Genomic DNA, 19,978 nt, shown 5'->3' on the forward strand with positions numbered 1-19,978 from the left:
TGGGTCAAATAAGGCATAAACTCCCTCAAGCCTCAGGGCATAAACAAGCCACTAACTACATGGAGTTTTGTTTCATTTGAATAGGAACAGTATTAAACTAAACCAAATAACCCACTCAAACCAAATAAGATTGTTCACACAGCCTTTTGCACCAGTTTACTTATATTGATGAAAAACAATAATGTAAGTTACTCATGTAGACAAGCCCTTTAATCTCTCCATGCTTCATTTCCCACCCCTCCCATCTGTAAAATGATAGTAATAATACTTCCCTCAGAGAGGTGTCCTGAGGCTAATTCCGTAAGAATACAATTCACTCCTGTGCAGCTGACCAGCCAAAAGCCTAAACACCATTTAAATCCTACTAATATATAATTGTGTGCAGTATATATATGTATATATATAGGATGCAGTGTTGGTTGCACCATCTCAAAAAAGATATATTAGAAATGGAAAATGTACAGAGAAGGGCAACAAAACTGATTAAGAGTATGGAACAGCTTCCGTCTGAGGAGAGATTAAAAAGAATAGGACTGTTCATCTTAGAAAGGAGATGACTAAAGGGAGATATGATAGAGGTCTACAAAATCATGAATGGTGAGAAGAAAGTGAACAAGAAAAGGTTATTTATCCCTTCTCATAATACAAGAACCAGGGATCATCCAATGAAATTAATAGGTAGCAAGTTTAAAACAAATAAAAGGAAGTACTTCTTTACACAATGCACAGTCAACCTGTGGAACTCATTGCCAGGGGATATTGTGATGGCCAAAAGTATAACTGGGTTAAAAAAAGAATTAGATAAATTCATGGAGGACAGGTCCATCAATGGCTATTAGCCAAGATGGTCAGGGATGCAACTCCATGCTCTGGGTGTCCCTAAGCCTGTGACTGCCAGATTCTGGGACTGGATGACAGAGGATGGATCACTTAATAATTGCCCTGTTCTTTTCATTCCCTTTGACGTATCTGGCACTAGCCACTGTTGGAAGACAGGATACTGGGCTAGATGGACCACTGGTCAGACCCAGTATGGCTGTTCTTATGTTCTACTTAGGTTGTCAAAACAGAGCTCAACTGATACCTAAGTAGTTCAAAAGTCTAGTACTAGCTCTCTGCATTGGGATGACTTCACCCCACGTCTCTGCAAAGCACTTTGAGACCTTCAGATTGAAGGTGTTACATAGTCAATTTATTATAACACCTCCATTGATGGTAATTGCACAGTCTCCCTTGTAATTATTCTCTCATTTGTTTAACAGTCCTTTTACATTTCATCTTTGTATTTAAACCTAAATTAACCCTGCTGCAGTTTATGTCCATTACTTATTCTGTTAGCAGTTACTGAGTGTCAGATTAATCAACCAGGCTATGATAATGTCTCTTGCTCTGTCCCTGAGAAACATTGTCCCACCTATAACTTCCCTTCCCTTACATTTTTGTTTGTAATTATGGCTTTTCTCAGTCATCTTCAATGCAGACTAAACGTTCCCCATCCTCTTAACTTTTCTTCCTAAATCATATTTTTCAAATTTTGGATTATTTTTGCTTCTGGTCTGTGAACTCTCCCCAAACTATGGCCCTCTCAAATCAAGCATCTCTTATACAGGAAAACCTTATCATGTTTCTTCTGAAATTCTCTCTATGAGGAGTCAGAGTAGGCAGGAGGTTAAAGCACCTAAACCAGAAGGATTTCCCAAAGATCTATGCTGACACCTGAGATCTGTTGGAGGCCAGGGCCATGTGGGCAGATGCAATGTACCTCCACATTGCTCATGAGTTTCCCTGGAACCCCACTCTATGGATGACTAATGCCATTGTCCCTACATCACCCCATGAAAGGGGTTTTTCCTCACAGTGCACAGGGGGGAAGCATACAATGATAGTGTCACAGAAGTACACTTTAAAAGGGAGCAGGGCTAGTGCATCTGTGATTGTCAGCTGATCTCAGTTGAGCTTTCAAAGAGGGCACCTGGGCTTACACAGAGAGAGAAAGACTTGGTGAGGGGAAGCCAGGGTGAGTCAGGCTGAGAGCCATTCATTAGAGGGGGAGAGAGAGTGGACAGGGGGCTCTCACTGCCTTCTCTTTGGGAACAGGGAGCCCTGTAGAGCTAGGACCGCCAAAGTCCCCTGGGAGGGGAGGCAGTCACACCCTGAGAAATAAAGGCGTAAAACCTCCTGGGAGTTGTAGCCCAAGGTAGGGTGGCCAAATGTCCCTATTTTATAGGGACAGTCCTGGTTTTTGGGTCTTGTTCTTATATGGCTTGTATTACCCCGCACCCTCTGTCCCGATTGTTCACACTTGCTGTCTGGTCACCCTAGTCCAAGGTGAGTTGAGGCACTGTGCTTTTGCTGATCTGCCCTGCATGTGGACAGATACACTGCCTGGAAGAGAGACTGTGGGTGTGGCAGTGAGTCTTTAGCAAGCTGGGGAGAAGCCCCTCCTTGTTACGAACAGTTAATATTCACTCAGTGGGGGAGATGATTGATGCAAGCAAGTAACCTTGATTCTGGCCCACTCGCAATGCTCTCAAGGGAAGGGGCCTTAGCGACAGCACTCTCCCCATTTCAATGCCTCCTGACTGGGGATCCATAGAAGCGGAGGGAACAGTTTGGGCTTATGTGTCTTTTCTAATCTGTAACACTCAAGGTCTGAAACCTATCCAGAGCTAAGCAGAGCAAAAATATTATTTCCTATGTGAACCACTTGACACTGGTTTTCACTGCATCATATATGATTGATTTTACCCGATTTCTGAAGAACATGCTGTTTCTGACCATCCAAAACTCTGGAGTGTTTGCATTCCCTTCCAGATTTGCATCACCTGCAGATTTGATAGGATTATTCTTCACCCTCCTTCCACCTGCCTTTATGAAATGTACTCTACAGAAATGGCTGCAAGTGTCTACAGCGCATCTACTTTTGCAGTAGTTTCAACATATTCAGATTTCCCTGTTTCCCCATGAGAATGTAAAGTGGAACTGTATCAAATTCATTAATAAAGCACGATATCCTAAACCCATCACATTTCCTTTATCCATTAAGCTTGTTATCCTATCAAAGCGATTAAGCTGGTTTGGCATGATTTGTTTTTGACAAATCCATATTGCCTCTTACTATTCATCTTATTTTCCTCTAGGTAATTGCAAATCAACTCTTTTATCAATCTTTAACAATTTACCAGGTTCTGAAGTTAGACTTACTGCTCTGTAAATCTTCTGGGTCTTATTTCTCAGCCATCTAAAAACAGGCATCATGTTTGCCATGTTCCACTCCTCTGGGACCTCACTCATCCTCCATGTAGCCTGCACATAAAATTGCCAGTGGTTCTGCTACTACTTCAGCCAGCCATTTTGAGTACTTCAGCCTTGGTGATTTCAGTCTCGTTCTTCTGCCTTATGACCTCATCCTTTCCTTGTTAATTATTATTGCATTAAGCATCCTATCACAATCATCCTTTTAGGGAAGATTGAAGCAAAGCAGCAATTAAGCATTTCAGCCTTCTGATCTGTTGGGTGGTCCCTTGGCAGTCAGTGGCAGATCCAGGAACAGAACACAGATCTGAGTCACAGTCACAGCGCTCAAACCCTAGGCCACACTGCTTCTCTCCCAGCAGAACATCTGTTTGTGCCTTTGCATTTCTGCCTTTGCCCATACCCCATGTCTCACTCTTATTACTATTGAGAGACAAGGTGAGCAAAGTAATACCTTTTACTGAACCAACTTCTGTGGGTGATAGAGACACAAGCTTTTAAACCACATAGAGCTCTTCCTCCTGGGACTCTCATGGCTACAACACTCTTTTTAGTATCATCATTTTATTACTATTATCCTCTCAGTTTTTCATCCATTTTTTTCCTGTATTTTTTTCTTTTTTCATGTAAATATTACTACAGTCCTGTGATGTAACCAGACCTCAATTCAGAAAGTCCTTGGGCACAGGGCCAGCCTTAGGGAAAATGGCACCCTGAGTGAACTTGCATTTTGGTGCTCCTAGCTCCCATGGGTGCGGTATACCCCCCCATAGCGCCTGGCACCCATGGGCTCCCCACCCTCCCTTGACCCCTAACCCCTGCACTATGTCCTCTTCACCTAATCCCTGCACCCCCTTCACTCCTACACCTTGCACCTCCCTCCTACGCCCCTTCATTCTAACCCCTTCCCCCTCCTGTGCCCCAACTCCTGCACCCCAACCCTTTCACTCCCCTCCTGCACCCTAACCCCTGCACTGTGCCCTCTTCACCCCCACTACTGCTTCCCCTCCTGTGCCCCTAACCTCTGCATCCCCCTCCTGCACCCACATGGGAAAACTGACTTGGATGCAGACAGAGCAGCTGGCATTGCTGCTTGCTCCCACCACCCCCGGACTGCTGTGACCCTGTCAACTTCAGACCCGTACTTTTCCTATCTGTAAAGTGGAGAAACCAAAGAAACCAAACTATGACAAATTCCACAGGAAAGAAATATTGTCAGTATTTCTTTTATTTTCCACATTACAAATACCATTTTTTAAAAATATATCTATGAGACTGGTACACCAATAAGAAGCAACAGAAATGTATCCTTATGACTGAAGGACATACTTCCTGTAAAAGTATCTCAAAATGAAGGATTGTAAAATGTCAAGGCAGGTGTGTGTTTTTTCAAAGGGATCCATAATACTTAGTTCTTCTATTAGCACTTTTCTGTCCCTGATTTTCAAGGTACTTTACAAAGAAGGGTGAAGAAAAGTTGATTTGTGGTTAGGGAAAGTAAATGATATTAGCTCTGACAATGTGCCTATTTTAGAGTGCAAAATAAATTGCAAAATGCCTTGAATTTTGATTGGTGTAACATGTCATAGTACTGTGTACTGTCACATTCAGTACAAGGGCCCCAGTCTCCTTTGCTAGCAATAACACAGATAGGGCAGTGGAGGAACTGCAAATTCCAGCTCATGGAGTTTTTTTCACTGTTCTGTGGCAGTGGTGAAGAATTCCACCCTCTCCACTGCTTGTGCATGGAGAATTTGTGTCCACAATGCCACCTGAACCCTGCAAAGCAGCCCTTACTGCTTGCCTCCCCACACTGCAGAACTCCTGCCGGAGATATGCTGTCTGGAGTTTCTCTGGCATCATCTGGAACCCAATTTGGTGAAGGAAATGCACCAAACTACAGATGGAGGAGAAGTGTAAGTAGTTCACAGTCTAGTGTAAATTGAAACATTTTGCTCCCAAGACCTGTTATGTGTGTGTAGGATTCATTGTAGACCAGCCAGAACTACTTTCCCATCCCTACCCTCTCCTGACTGACAGAAGCCAAACTTTGTGGAGCCTTTCTGGAAGAGATAACTTCCCCACACCATGTCCCCTAAACAGGAGTATGCTCTGTGCATATACCCAAAGGGCAGTATGGGAACCTAAGCTGGGATTTGTCTGTATTTTTGACGTACCCAGAACCTGTAAGTAACTTAAGCACCATTTTGTATGTGCTCAAAGAAAGCGCAGCCAAAATGAGCATAGACTAATTCTAAGGTTATTGAATTATATTAAACAAAGGAAAAGAACCACCACATTGTAATGTTAGCCAAGAGACCTGAGAGAGCTCTGTGCTGGTTAGTGTTCTGATACAAAGATGATGGGCATGTTATAGATCAAGCCTGCCAGAAATGCACGTATGTGGTCGAGGCACATATAGAATTACAAAATAGCCAATACATACACACAAAGTAAAACTGTGAGCATCAGAATAAATAAATAAGTCTGATTTTGCCATGGCAGACACAAATTACTCATTTCCTGGACCTCTTAAAAGAAGTATTCACAGCAAATAAGAGATTCAACAGAACAGCAATGCACATTATTCACAAGTATGTCAGGATATTGAGACAGGTTTGACTATTACTGCAGCTTTAGTGCCTCAACAACTTACAGGTGTTCAGGAAAGATATGCATCCTTAATAATGCCTGGGGCTAGTCAATTCAGTGTTCTCTACAAGTGTTACATAAACCAACAGGTGTCATACGAATGTAGCCAGTTATAACCTCTCTTCACTGAATAACTTCTGACACTGTTTTGGAGTGTACACTGATTCTATAGTCACTTTAAGCAGCGACAACAGTGAGGTATATTTTGATAATGACAATATGCAATCTCTCTTTTCACCAATGCCGATGAATCCCCTACACCATAACAGAAAAAAGACCATGGAGAGAAAGTCCGGTTTTTAAGAAAACCCACATTTAAGGTATTTAGGCATGAGTACTCTCTAATACAAAGAAATTATTTCTGAACTACAAAAGAAACACAATTTATGCGAACCACATTCACATCTGGAATGGAAAAACTGATAAATTTAAGCCGGATATAAAGAGGCCATCTTTCTCTATTTTTTCCTTATTAGAATATAGCTCAGAGCCTAGAAGGCTGGTCCAGACTAGCACATGAATTGAGAGAAATAATACTGTTAAATCAAATTTCATCCTTGGGGAACTTCCTTCTAGGAGTCTGGACCACAGTTACTTAAGAAAAAATTCCTCTGTCCTGCTGGATAAGACTCCAAGAGGTAGGGTATGGAGCTGTTCAAAATAGAACCTGTTTGGTCTTCCTTAACATGCTATCTGCCATTTCAGTTTCACCTTTGTTTATTTAGGTAAGTCACAGTAGTGGTGGTGCCCAATCATATTCACACATCCTCCTCCTGACTTTTATCTATTTATTTATTTAATAGGCAGCAGGTTTTAAACAAATATAAGGAAGTACTTCTTCACACAATGCACAGTCAATCTGTGGAACTCATCACCAGTGGATGTTGTGAAGGTCAAAAGTATAACTGAAACAAAGAATTACATAAGTTCATGGGGGATAGATCCATTAATGGCTATTAGCCACGGTGGTCAGAGAAGCAACCCCATACTCTGGGTGTCCCTAATCCTCTGCCTTCCAGAAGCTGGGACTGGATGACAGGGGATGGATCACTCAATAATTTTCCTATTCAGTTCATTTTCTTTGACACATCTGACACTGGCCACTGTTGGATACTGGGCTAGATGGACCACTGGTCCGAACCAGTGTGGCCGTTCTTATGTTGTGTTGTTTAAATATGCCAGTCACATTGTCCATATGCACATGTATGTAAATAAATAAGAACAATACTATGTTCCACTGACCACTGTAACTAAAACTAAAACAAACCTCATCTCTCCACTGTCAGCTCTAAGCAAACAGACACCCACCCCCCATTCAGGCCAAAGACCCAATAAGCAGATGGGCTTCACACTGTGCCCTGAAGCTCAGAAACTTGACTCCTGTCAGACCAATGGGAAAAGTGGGTTCTGCAACCGTTCACTGAAAACACTGCCCCCAGGACCCAAATAGCCAAATTAAGTGCTATGAGCTTTTGCCCATCGGCTGGCCCCCAATGTCTCTAAGGTAGTTACCACTCAAATCATTTAGGGCTTTCAAGATCAAAATCAACATTTCAGACTGTAGCTGGAAGCAAAGAAGAAGCCAGTGTAGTCTTTAGCACACAAGCACCATGTGCACCATTCAGTCAGCACTTCTAAGTAAACGGGCCATTGCATTCTGCACCAGGTCTGTGGCTTCTAAGTGGTTTTAGCCCCAAGTAATTAAATCTGGAGGTAACTCAACCATGGATACGTGTTTCAAGGTCAGCTTCAGATACAAGTTCTCTCCATTCTTACAACAAGCTGCCTCCCACAGGGACATCACATGCAGGTTGAACACAAAAGGTGTTAGGATGGGTCCCTGAAGATCTGTGCAAAAGACAGCCCTTGGGGAGAAAGGAAAAATCATAAACAGACACCATCTGAAATCTCTCTGAAAGGCAGGAATACATGCAGTTTTGTCTCCCTCTCCCCACTAGGGTCTGCAGTAGAGTCAACAAAGTTATATTGTCAATTATATGAGAGGTTGCCGACAGACATAGCTGATTTTTTTGCTCTATCACTAGGAAGAGATAATCTGCAAATGAGCCTGGTGAAGCCCCTACACCTGAACCAGCCAAATCATAGAGTCATAGAAATGTAAGTCTGGAAGAGACCTTGAGAAGTCATCAAGTCCAGCTCCTTGCACTGCGGCAGCACGAAGTAAACCTAGACCATCCCTGACAGGTGTTTGTCCAACCTGTTTTTAAAAACCTCCAGTGATGGGGATTCCACAACCTCTGTTGGAAGCGTGATCCAGAGTTTAACTATCGTTATAGTTAGAAAGTTTTTCCTAATATCTAACTTAAATCTCCCTTGCTGCAGATTAAACCTGTTACTTCTTTTCCTACCTTCAGTGGATATGGAGAACAATGGATCACTAGCCTCCTTATAACAGCCCTTAATATATTTGCAGACTGTTATTAGGTTCCCCATCAGTCTTCTTTTTTCAAGACTAAACATGCCCAGTTTTTTTAACCTTTTTTTCCTTTTTGTTGCTCTGCTCTGGACTGTCTCTGTTTTATCCACATCTTTCCTAATACAATACTGTAGCTGAGGCCTCACCAGTGCTGAATAGAGTGGGATAATTACCCCTCATGTCTTACATATGGGACTCCTGTGAATACACTCCAGAATGATATTAGCTTTTTTCACAGCTGCATCACATTGTTGGTTCATATTCAATTTGTGATCCACAACAACCCCCAGATACTTTTCAGCAGTACTGTTAGCTAGCCAGTTATTCCTCATTTTGTAGTTGTGCATTTGATTTTACCTTCCTAAGTACTTTGCACTTGTCTTTACTGAATTTCATCTTGTTGAATTCAGACCAATTCTCCAATTTGTCAAGGTCATTTTGAATTATAATCCTCTCCTCCAAAGTGCTTGCAACCCCTCCCAGCTTGGTGTCATCTGCAAACTTTATAAGCGTACTCTCCTTTTTGTTATCCAAGTCATTAAATGAAAATATTGACTAGTATCAGACCCAGAACTGACCCTTTTGGGACTCCACCAGATATGTCCTCACACTTTCACAGTGAACCATTAATAACTACTCTTTGAATATGGTCTTTCAAGCAGTTGTGCAGCCACCTTATAGTAATTTCATCTAGACCACATTTGCCTAGTTTGCTTATGGGAATATCATGTGAGGCTGTGTCAAAAGCCTGAGTAAAATCAAGATGTATTATATCTACTGTTTCCCCCACCCACTAAGCCAGTAACCCAGTTGAAAAGAATGAAGTAAGTAATGATGCCAATTTTTCCCACCTCCCACCTTCTCAACAATCCTGACCCAAAAGGACAGTTTGGTCACCATGGCCTCTCCCTTCCTCTGTTTCCTTTTTGTGGATTTGGAGGTTTAGGAATGTTCACCAAACTGTCTCTAAGTACCAAGCCAAAGAATCTTGCTGTTCCATGGGATTAACCTGCAGATCCATTTGGCCTGGAAAGGATAGGACCCTCTGAAAACAAGAACTGCCACATCCTCTCCAAAGGGGGAAAATTGTCTGAGCTTTGGAGGAGTCATATTTATTATCTAGATAGTCTTAAACAGGGGAAGTGCCCTTTGTCTCCACAGTGGTTGAAGAGAGAAAAATCTATTGGAATTGTTACTCCAGAGAACTAAAATGGTAATGGAGCTACAACGCAGGGTCCTACATAGTCTCTGGACTGTTTATATATCCTAGAAAGATATTTACAGCAGTGCAAAAAACAGCTTTTAGGCTTTGACCATTGCTCATGAAATAGCTACTGATTTTTCATTATGCTCATTTTACTTCATGCATGTTTGAACTTTACTAAACATCTTATTTTTCCATTAAGTAATTCAAGAGAAGGAATTCTAAATCGCTGAGTACACAGAAAACATCTTAGCAGGCTTGCAACTTAAATCTAAAAATGGTTCTGACACAAAGAGTGCCTGATCCTAGAAAAGGTTCGAAGACTGACTGACTTGATCAGATTAATCATGTTAGTTTTGAAAAAGGTAAAACCTTTACAAGTACTCCTTTATGATAGTACTGCTCCTTCCTAAAGATGCAAGGAAGCCATGGAGGTTCCATTCAAACATACAGAAGGAGAGGAGATTGCAGTAACTCAGAAATCTGATGGCTTAAACTCAGAGGAAAAGCCCTTCCCCTTATCATTATTATGTTCATATGGCTCCATCAGAGATGTATACTTAAAGCAGTTTTAGCTATTTGGTAATCTGTTGACCAAGAGATTCTAACCTCAGATTAATGATAAATGGAGAAGGGGAAGCAAATTTACAACCTCTTCTCCATGAGCAGGAGAATGTATCTACATTTTAACATCCAAAGATGGTTTAGAAATAAGATTAATAGTCTGACTGGTGTTAAATGGACATTAGACAAAATGACCCCACCACTTTAGGCTATACAGGTGTCCCAAGGCTTATAAATCTCTAAGCCATTCTACCCAAGATTCAGTCTGTGCCATAGTGGATTGTTGTGCACTGCAATAAAGCTTCTCTGGGGAGTAAGCAGGTTGCAATCTCTAGGTCAGTTTGACGTGATTAAATGCAAAATATCCCTTTATCCCCAGTGGTAGGCAATTATTTATCAATTCTGGTCTGCTCTTCTGACAACACATCACCAACATCACCAAATAGAATACAGCAGGAGGAATCAAAAACACCAGGAGCAAGCTAAAGAATACATGTTTGTACCCACTAGAGAGACATACTGTCATCTTATGCAAAGTGTTATTGGATTTGTCATGGTCATGTTCCACCTGTTAGAAGTGACAGATATAACCCTATCGTCAATATTAGCATGAGGGGAATACTGAAACAATGCAATGAGAATTATAAGACATCTAATTTGTCAGATTCCTAGAGCCCCAACCTGGATAAACTTCCTACTTTTCCAGCAGCATGTGTTCTTAAAAGTCAGCGTCAGTTTTGCAGCAACAGATGTAGACATCTGTAACCAAGGCCATCTTAAGGTGAAATATGTTGTGCAATGTAAATAAAGTAATTTTAAAGAACTGATTCTTGCAGCTTCAGTTACTCTTAACAGATTCACTATACAATCGTGTGTTTTATTAAACTTGTTTTCTGTAGATTACATAGTAATCAAAATAACTTAAGACAGATCTACTTCTATTACTGCTTCAACATTTAATCCCAGCATGGATTCCTATGTACTGCATGCACTCAAGCAACATTTGGTACAATATGATGATGTAGAGAAGACAGTGCGATCAATTTATATTCTGTACACTACTTAATGTATCTTCTGGAATGATACTATAAATCACACCTACTGTTTTGATTTTTCTTGGGATCACTGCACATATTGCTACAAGAAGTTGATGAAACTATCAGACATAAAGCACAGTCCAAGCTCAGAGCAGCCAAGAAGAGACTGCACTTTCTACTCCAATGTCCAAAATACAAGGAAATACATGAAAGAAATCTCAAATTGTAAGTAATCATAAAAGTCATTTAAGCAAAAAGGAGTAATGAAAACTGTATCTAACTCTGGAAGAAAGGAAAGACAGCAGAGATGGCTTCACACGATGTAGCAATCTGCCAGTGGATCAGGAATGGCCATTGCTGAAACAGGAAATAAATCCTAAACACGTTTACCCATATCCTGGATGGATATTACCCAACTCTGATAGATACCTGAAGGCTCAGTCTCTTTTATGCACTCTAGTAACACTTGTATGGTTAATCATGCCAATAAAGTCTCGTGGAATTTAATTGTTACGAACAAGCAACAGACTTCAATGGAGTTGAAGGTGAGAGTACAGTATGTTATGCTTTGTAAAACAACACAAGAATCATTGTACACGACTCCAATGTAAAGATTTTGGATTTAAGACTAAAGTGTTTTTCTGCGGCACTCTGAATACTTTAAACACATACTACATCTAATAGTAAAATTGCTCCTATCTGCACAGTACACTATATAATCCAGGTACAGAACATACGTTTTGTTAAAAATCTTTTCCTTCTTCCACAGTAACTGTCAAACATTTACATTAAAACTGTAGCCACTGTATCATTTTAAGGGTCTAGATTTTTACAGATGTTAAAAAGGAGGACTTTGATTTGCGGGGGAATCTCAGCCAGAAATATTGCTGACTGAGTAGGTGTTAGGACTTAATCAATACAAAAGAAAGCCTGCTTCTGGAGTCACGCACAGAGGACTGTGCACTCAAAATTGAATGCTTATAAGGCAGGTTAAAGTTTTCACATAATTTAAGATATGAGCACAGCTTTTTGACGCTGATTACAAAAGGTCAGTTTACAGTGTCATGTTTCATTCTTCTAAAGATGAGGAGAAAATATTTTTATGAGAGGGAGACAGACAGATTGAGCACCTGCTCCAAATCTCTGTTTAAGTTACTGTATTGCATGGAGTGCATATGCACGAATGTATACACTGACTCAGTAACAGAGATATGCAGACTTCCAAAGCTATGATGTGCTACCTGCTTTTCTCTCAGATTTTCTGTTCTCTTTTGAAAGCCAGAAGATTTGGGTGCAGAAAATCCTTTCCCAGTTCGCATGTATGTACTGATAAAAGTGCTTTCCTTTTCCCCTTCACTTTCTGCCCCCATCACTACACACTCTTTTTTGGTCCAGTGTAATTTGTTTTCCTTTCCTTCAGTTCCTCAGCTGACACAGTATCACTGTGGAACAGTAGCATAGTTAGGAAAAAAAGAAATGGGTAAACTAACCTAAACTAAACTTCATATTCCTCAAATGAGAAGTAGATAATCTCCATTTACCTGAGTTTCCTCTCAACTATACAACTGCCCTGGGGCACAGGATTTTACCAGCATCAGTCTTCTTATTTCTTAACATGGGGCTGAAAAATTCACTTGTCCAGAGATAAATCTATATGATGTGAGTACCATAACCTGTGAGCACCATAATCTTCTGCAGCAAGAAAACTGTCACTAAAAAAGAGGGAAGTTCTCAGCCCTCATAGTTACAAAGGTGACATTCCAAATGGAAATGGAGTTTAAAACAGTGTAGTGCTGTCTTCCAAAGAGCTGGTCTACATACAAGTGATAAAATCCTGGCCAATGAAATCAGTGGGAGTTTTGTTGTTGACTAAAACGGGGCAAGGGATTTCACCCAAATTCACACTAGTTTAACACAAGGTGTGTTTTAGTTAAACTGGTACAAGACTATGTGTTGATGCTCTTAAAACAGTTTAATACAGGTTTATATTGGTTTAGCTTGCATTGGAAAATGAATACGTCCAAAGCAAATTTAACCACTTTTAAACCAATATAAATGTGTCCAGACAAAGGTTTGCACCAGTTTAACTAAATCAGTTTTAAGACAGCTACACTGTGATGAAGAGGACATTGTGAAAAGAAATGGGAAGGAAAGAAATAGATTAATTTGCCATACAAACATGGATTTTCATTAACAGCAAAGGTAGTCATTTTGTTGAGCTATTGGAGATTTAGTCAAATATTTTTGCAGGAATGGTAAAGAGATCTGTGCATGAAACACTGGAAAATTTCAGTCACAACATCCAGTTACAAATTTATAGCAAAAAGACACAAAACAAGCTAGCAGTACTGCATCAGTTTAAATAATTCAGGAAGATTTAAATTTAACAAAATTATTGTTTTATAATCAGGAGCTTAAGCACTTTTTCCAGAAACTAAAATGATTAAAATGTAACAGGAAAAAAATATCCCAACCAACTACGTTCAGTGGATGGATTTGAGTTATTGTGAATCATTCAATGGGACTCATCTAAAGAGAACATCATGCTGGAACCTCAAAAAAGGTGAGACGTGTTTTCAATATTTTTCATGAAAAGTTGTCGTCAATTTTTGACAAAAACAGAAATTTATTTTCCGAGCATTTCCAAAATTTTGGCCATCTATAATTGTATTATTTATTTGTATTGCCTCAGTCATGGACCGAGACTCCATTCTGCTAGGTGCTAAACAAAAAGAGAGCTCACTTTTATTGTATGAACAAAATGGAACTTTGCGAGAGAAACAGTTAATACTCAGACACTGTCTCATTGGACACCATACAATGTGAAACTCCGTTTTCAGTTCTGATTCTGCTTGCTCTTCTCCATGTGAATAGAAGCCACTCAGAATTGCAGTAAAAGATGTCACTGTGCATTACAAAAACCATACAGCACTCTATTCCATGTCTCAGCCATTTCATTTAAGTATTTGACTATGGAAATAACTTAAGGACCCAATCCTGTAATGACATCCATAGCACCATATTCCATTAAAGTCAATGCAGAAACAGTCCTAAAGCATGCTGAAACAGGAAAATAGCCTGCACCCTTTAGGATATTATATATTTGACAATGGATCATAAACAAGTAGAACATTTTATTAAATTATTTAAAAAGCATTATTTTCAATTGGTGATGAAGGCACAGTGTTTTTTCATCATATCGAAGAATAAAGAAAATGTAACCTTGATTTGGCCATGGCATGCATTTCTTGAGAAATGTGAAGCCCTGTGATCTTCCAGAAAAATAGTAGGGAAATATAACAGATAGTAATTGCATTTCCACAGATTTTGTTTACACCATCCTATGGAATTCTACAACAAGGTATAATCCTCTTAAATTCTATAGGCTGTATAAATCATTTACCCAGAAGCATAATGGGTTTTCCCAATTAATTATATGAGAGGTTTTCCTCCTTTCATGCTGACCATGCTGCCAGAGGGTTTCAGGCACTTTTGTATCAAAGCATTCTTTCTATATTGTGAATAAAGTTTACAAACACAGCGTACCTCGAAAACTGCTCCTGCAATCCACGCATTTGAGCTCTGCTACGCTCCGACTCCAACGTCACCTCCCGTAATCTTTTTTCACTCTCAAGTCTCAAATGTCTTTCTTCCTCCAACTCATGTATCAGCTTCTCGCGCTGAAAAATATATCACCAGAGGTTATATATTAGTTGTATGTGTCCACATTTGAAAAATAAAGGTGCTTCCTTTTGAAGATAAAGATAGCAAAACTTATGAAATGCCATAAGAAAAATGTCAAGTGTGTTTGATTCTGATATGTAATCAAATCAATACGACAATTAGAATAATATAAATTAGAGATGGAAAAGACCTAACACAGTAAGTTATCTAGTCCATTCCCCTTCTAGTAAAGGGATATTCCCTATAATATGATTTCTAAGTTCCTACTTGTGTGTTAAACTTCCCAAGCAATATGAACTTTTACTTTTCCACTGTTCCACATTCCATATCCAATATCCTACACTGAATGCACATCCACACACAAAAGGATAAAAGAAAAAAAATGTCTAATTTTTCCACTTGTTCTGTGTGTTCAGTTTGTTAATGCAAATTACTATAGAGACAGCAGATTTTAGGATTTGGTAGGGTCACAAATCTGTATAAGACTGCTGTAAAGTATCCCTATCTGAGCTGCTCTACTTTGGCTCACAGACTCATTGAAATCAACAAAACAGGCCTTTAAAATTAAAAGTCTCTCTCCTCCTCCTCCATTTGAAGCCCTCACCTTTACATCAATGCAGCAAAGTTTATTTTATTTTTATAAAATACAATAATAAGAATCTAGCTTTAAAAATCCAGGTACCCAGCCAAAAAGAAAGAGAGAGAAGTTTCAGAAATTTAATAAGAACACCCTCCCCTATAAAGACATATTTAGGTAAAGAGTTTTGGAAACACAGACTAAAAACAGAGCACCTCCAGCATACTGTACCTACTGTACATGTCAATTATGACATGCTAATTCTTGTTTCAGAGTAACAGCCGGGTTAGTCTGTATTCGCAAAAAGAAAAGGAGGACTTGTGGCACCTTAGAGACTAACCAATTTATTTGAGCATGAGCTTTCGTGAGCTACAGGTGCCACAAGTACTCCTTTTCTTTATGCTAATTCTTATAAGCCTCTTAACCTCAGCTCCAAAAATTAGTGAATTCAAAAGCCTATTTCAAACAAAAGGTTACACATGACTTGCAAAAAAAAAACAAACAAAAAAAAAAAAACACAAGCAGCAGCTTCAAAACCCACTGTTTGAACCATAAAATACATACGCTATCCATGAGATCCTACAAACACAGAAATTAAATTCTAATTGTATTTGATTATACTACAAGCATCTAAATGAGACAGCATCAAACAGGTCAATAAGAAACTGAACAACTGATCAATGTTCTACTAGACAGAGAAAGAGCTCAGGCATCAGTTGACTATGAAAAGGCTAAAGCATCATAAAATTACATTACGTACACCATTTATATATTTTGAAAATCACTGTAAACATGATGTGGTGCAATTTGTGGCCTGTCAAAGATTTTGATGTAGGTCTGCTACTGACCTAATTTTTTTGACATACCTGCAAAAAATGTATCAAGAAATTATACATATGGTTTCGTTACAAAATAACAAAGGTTTCTTACTGTTAAGTCATTAAACAGAGGAGATTATTTATACAAGTCTCACAGCTATAAATCTTACTGGATAATAATTTATAATAGCAATAACCAAGGGACCAAAAATATGGGCATTACCAAGTGGATAAGGGATCTTAAAGACAGTGATAAATAAGCAGATGCCACAAAGGAAGGCTGGCAAGGAATTAAATGAAATATCTATATACTTGTGGGAAAATATGGGGAATTGTAGAGAGAATACAGAACTTCTGTCTAGCTAGCTATACCTAGTATCTCAAAGATGGAAATTTTCAAAATAGGAAATAAATTATTGGAAAATAAATTATTGTTCTAATTAAATTATCCAATTAATATTCTGCCACAGACCCCAGTTCTCCAAGATGCTGAATGGTACCATACTCTCATCTGACTCCATTGGGAGTTGAGAGTGCCCAACATCTGGTAGAAGGTGCTCAGCACCTCACACTACAAGAATCCTGAATATAGGAGAACATGGAGGAGTAATTCACGCTTAAAAATACTGAGTGGGATTTTCAAAAGTGCTCGGTATTTGCCTAACTGTTCTTGTTGAAGTCAATGGGGAAATGTCCAATGATTCCAATAGGAGAAGAGCTTGGCCAATGCTGAATTCTTTTGACGATAGCCTGAATTATAGATGTAGATCCCTTGCCATATGGGGGGCTTAAGAGAGGCAACTCCAGGAGCCAGAAGGCAGCTGTGAAAATGAAATGAAAGAGAAATGTCTGGCTGCTTAATCTGCATGCTTAAGACCCAAATACCCAGTGGGGGCTCATCCAGAGAAAAGGAGAAATTATTGGGTGAAGAGCTGAACTGTCATGCCCGTACAAGGCAAGCACATTCAACCCAAGCAAGCACATGGTTCAGGCAAAGTTAAGGGAGTTAACTCCAGCAGAATGGGGTGCATTTCATGTATTGCATGCAGAGTAATACTGTAACATAAAAGAATTCCATGTTTCTAAAATTAAACTGGTTCTTTATTAGGAAAACTATTTACAGAAATACTGCAACTGCAGCTAGAATTCCAGCCGTGTGTACACCTACTGACTATCTGGTCCCTTCTCCAAACTCTTCCCCCCTGAAATCTGTGCTCCTCCCTCCAAGTTCCAAGCAGCATCTTTCCTTTTAACAATTTTATTGTGTATCATGTGCAAGCATTTGCTGACTTGGTGGGGCCAGAGGTGACTAGTATATAGCTTACCACAGAGACATGGCCTTTGCCACCAACCGTAGTCCTGGTGTGCTATTCCTCTAACAAGTCTCCCACTTCTTGTTTGTGTTATCACTGTTGGTGTGGGACTTGCTTCCTCTCCATTGCTGCCTTCATTCTGATGGGTGGCATCCTGTTGTCCCTGTGTTGTCCATATACCTTGTTTCTTCTGACTTCTACATTAGGACAGCTGAGGCCCTTTCTGAGTCTTTCTGGTCTTGACCTTGGTCCTGTTTGTCTGGGTGTACCAGCTGTCTGCTGCTACTCTGCAGTGGGTCTTCGGTTTTGTCTTCACTGCTGTCCTGAGTACATAGCCACATCACGTGACCTGTGACCCACTGCAATTTGCACTGCTGCTTTTGCAATTGCTTTATGTGGCTATTTGAAGGTTGGAGTCAGACCTGATCACCTCTGTACAGTGGACTCAGGTCTTGACTCCACTGTAGGAGCAAGTTGTAAGCTTATCGTGGCATTCTCCTAACTGCATCTGTGTCTTGTCCATTATTCCTTTGTATGTCTCCACAGTCTGCTGCAACAGACTACCCCTCACGGGAAGCAGTCTTGGTTCTCTGGCCCCATACCCATCAGTCCCTGTGCTAGGCTTATACCTAGTCCCTAAAAGGGTGTATCGCGATGGTCCAACATTGTCAGCAATTTCTGTCTGTTAAGTCAGTCTGTTCAGTCTCTTGGCTAACTTTACTACTGACTCTGCCTTCCCATTGCTTTTTGGTTACCCAGAGGAAGAGATCTTGTGTTAAAATTCCAATTTGATGCTGAATCATTCTAATTCTGATGCAGAGTACTGTGGCTCATTGTCTAAGTATAGCATGTTGGGTATGCCATATCTTACCAAATGCACCATCAGTTTCCAGATCACAGTTCTTGCCTGAGTGTCCTCCATACAGTCCTTCTCCCAGAAAATGGAGTAGTAACTTAATGTAACCATGTATTTCCTGCTACTAACAGTGAATAGATCTGCAATCCAGCCTTTTTCCAGGGTCAGGTTCAGATTTCATGATGCAGTAGAGTCTCCTTCTGTGGTTGATCCCTGCACTCTTTTCTCCCCTCGCCCTGTTCCATGTCACTCTCAACTGGGCATTTATGCCTACCCTACATGTTGTCACAGAGTCCCCAGGCGATGCTCTGGAACTGCTCCCCATGAAGCCAGTCAGGACTCTGGGGCAGTTGCCTTCCTGTGAGCAGCCTCTCTTCAGGACACACAGCTCACACAGCTTCCACCTTCCTGGGTCTGACCTCGGAGCATTCAGCATCCTCTGCCCCTCTGTGCGCTTCCCACAGCGAGTCAGTCCAGGCGGGGCTCCTGGGGAAGCCAGAGGGTCCTGCATCCCAACTTCGCAGTCAGACGTGACTCTCAGCCAGCCAGTAAAACAGAGGTTTATTAGACGACAGGAACATGGTCTAAAACAGAGCTTGCAGTGCAGAGAACAGGACCCCTCAGCTGGGTCCATTTTGGGGGGGCAGTGAGCCAGACAACCACGTCTGCACTTCACTCCATGTCCCAGCCAACCCCAAACTGAAACTCCCTCCAGCCCCGCCTCCTCTGGGCTTTGTCCCTTTCCCCGGGGCCAGGAGGTCACCTGATTCCTTTGTTCTCCAACCCTTCAGCTCTCACCTTGCAGGGGGGAAGGGCCCAGGCCATCAGTTGCCAGGAAACAGGATGTCAGCCATTCCTTATGTCCGGACCCCTGCACACACCTGCCCTCTAAGGCTCTGCAATGACCATACACTCTTATCCCACCCCCTAGATACTTATGAACTGCATAGGGGAAACTGAGGCACCCCCACACTATTCAGAGGAAACATTAAGAACAGCCCCACTTCGTCAAACATGTATACACCCTTTACTAGAGGGGCCACTGAACATCAGGCACCCAGGCACACAGGTGAGTGTTGCCTGCTCCTGAGCAACCCAGGAAGGAAAGGGGGGCTACAAACAGGTACACTCCCTGGTTCATATCATGCACACTTCTATCCCCAGGTGTGAAGTGTGTATCCATCTCATGATGTCAATTTTTAAATCTGCTCAGATTACTGCTCAGTTCCTTTTAAACAAAATCCCCATCTTGTGCACACAGCTTATCTCTGATCTGGTAACATAGGGCAACCTCCTGTGGGATCTCCTCCTTGAGATCTGCCCAGCTCTTCAGTATGAATGTTTTTCTGCCTGTAGCATCCCAGCCTGGGGGGTGCTGTTTTTGCATTGCCTGGAGCCTCCCCTCAGAGATATGACGGTAGTCTATCAACCTGCTCCACAGATCCATCTCTGTTGTACTTCGGAAGGTAGCCCTGATCACTGTATTTGCCACCAGTCATGACTTTCCTGGGCAGTACCTTATCCTCACCTCATAGCACTGATCCAGTAATATGCATTGGTGTCACTTTGGTGTATTCAGGA

General features: G+C 40.9%; 1 protein-coding gene across 15 annotated transcripts in view; it reads right to left on the bottom strand.

The window, feature by feature from the left end:
* The window catches only part of NCKAP5 (NCK associated protein 5), a 623,444-nt gene that overhangs the window by 273,857 nt on the left and 329,609 nt on the right, over positions 1 to 19,978 (bottom strand). For all 15 annotated transcript variants that reach the window (XR_012154214.2, XM_073305284.2, XM_073305277.2 and 12 more), the window contains one exon: positions 14,696 to 14,829. Coding sequence is in view for 14 of the 15 variants with exons in the window: in XM_073305284.2 (XP_073161385.2) it covers positions 14,696 to 14,829 (134 nt within the window). In the remaining variant the exon portion in view is untranslated. The remainder of the gene's footprint in view (positions 1 to 14,695; positions 14,830 to 19,978) is intronic.

The sequence above is a fragment of the Lepidochelys kempii genome, chromosome 11, assembly GCF_965140285.1.
Source record: "Lepidochelys kempii isolate rLepKem1 chromosome 11, rLepKem1.hap1, whole genome shotgun sequence".
In the NCBI taxonomy this organism is placed as follows: Eukaryota; Metazoa; Chordata; order Testudines; family Cheloniidae; genus Lepidochelys; species Lepidochelys kempii.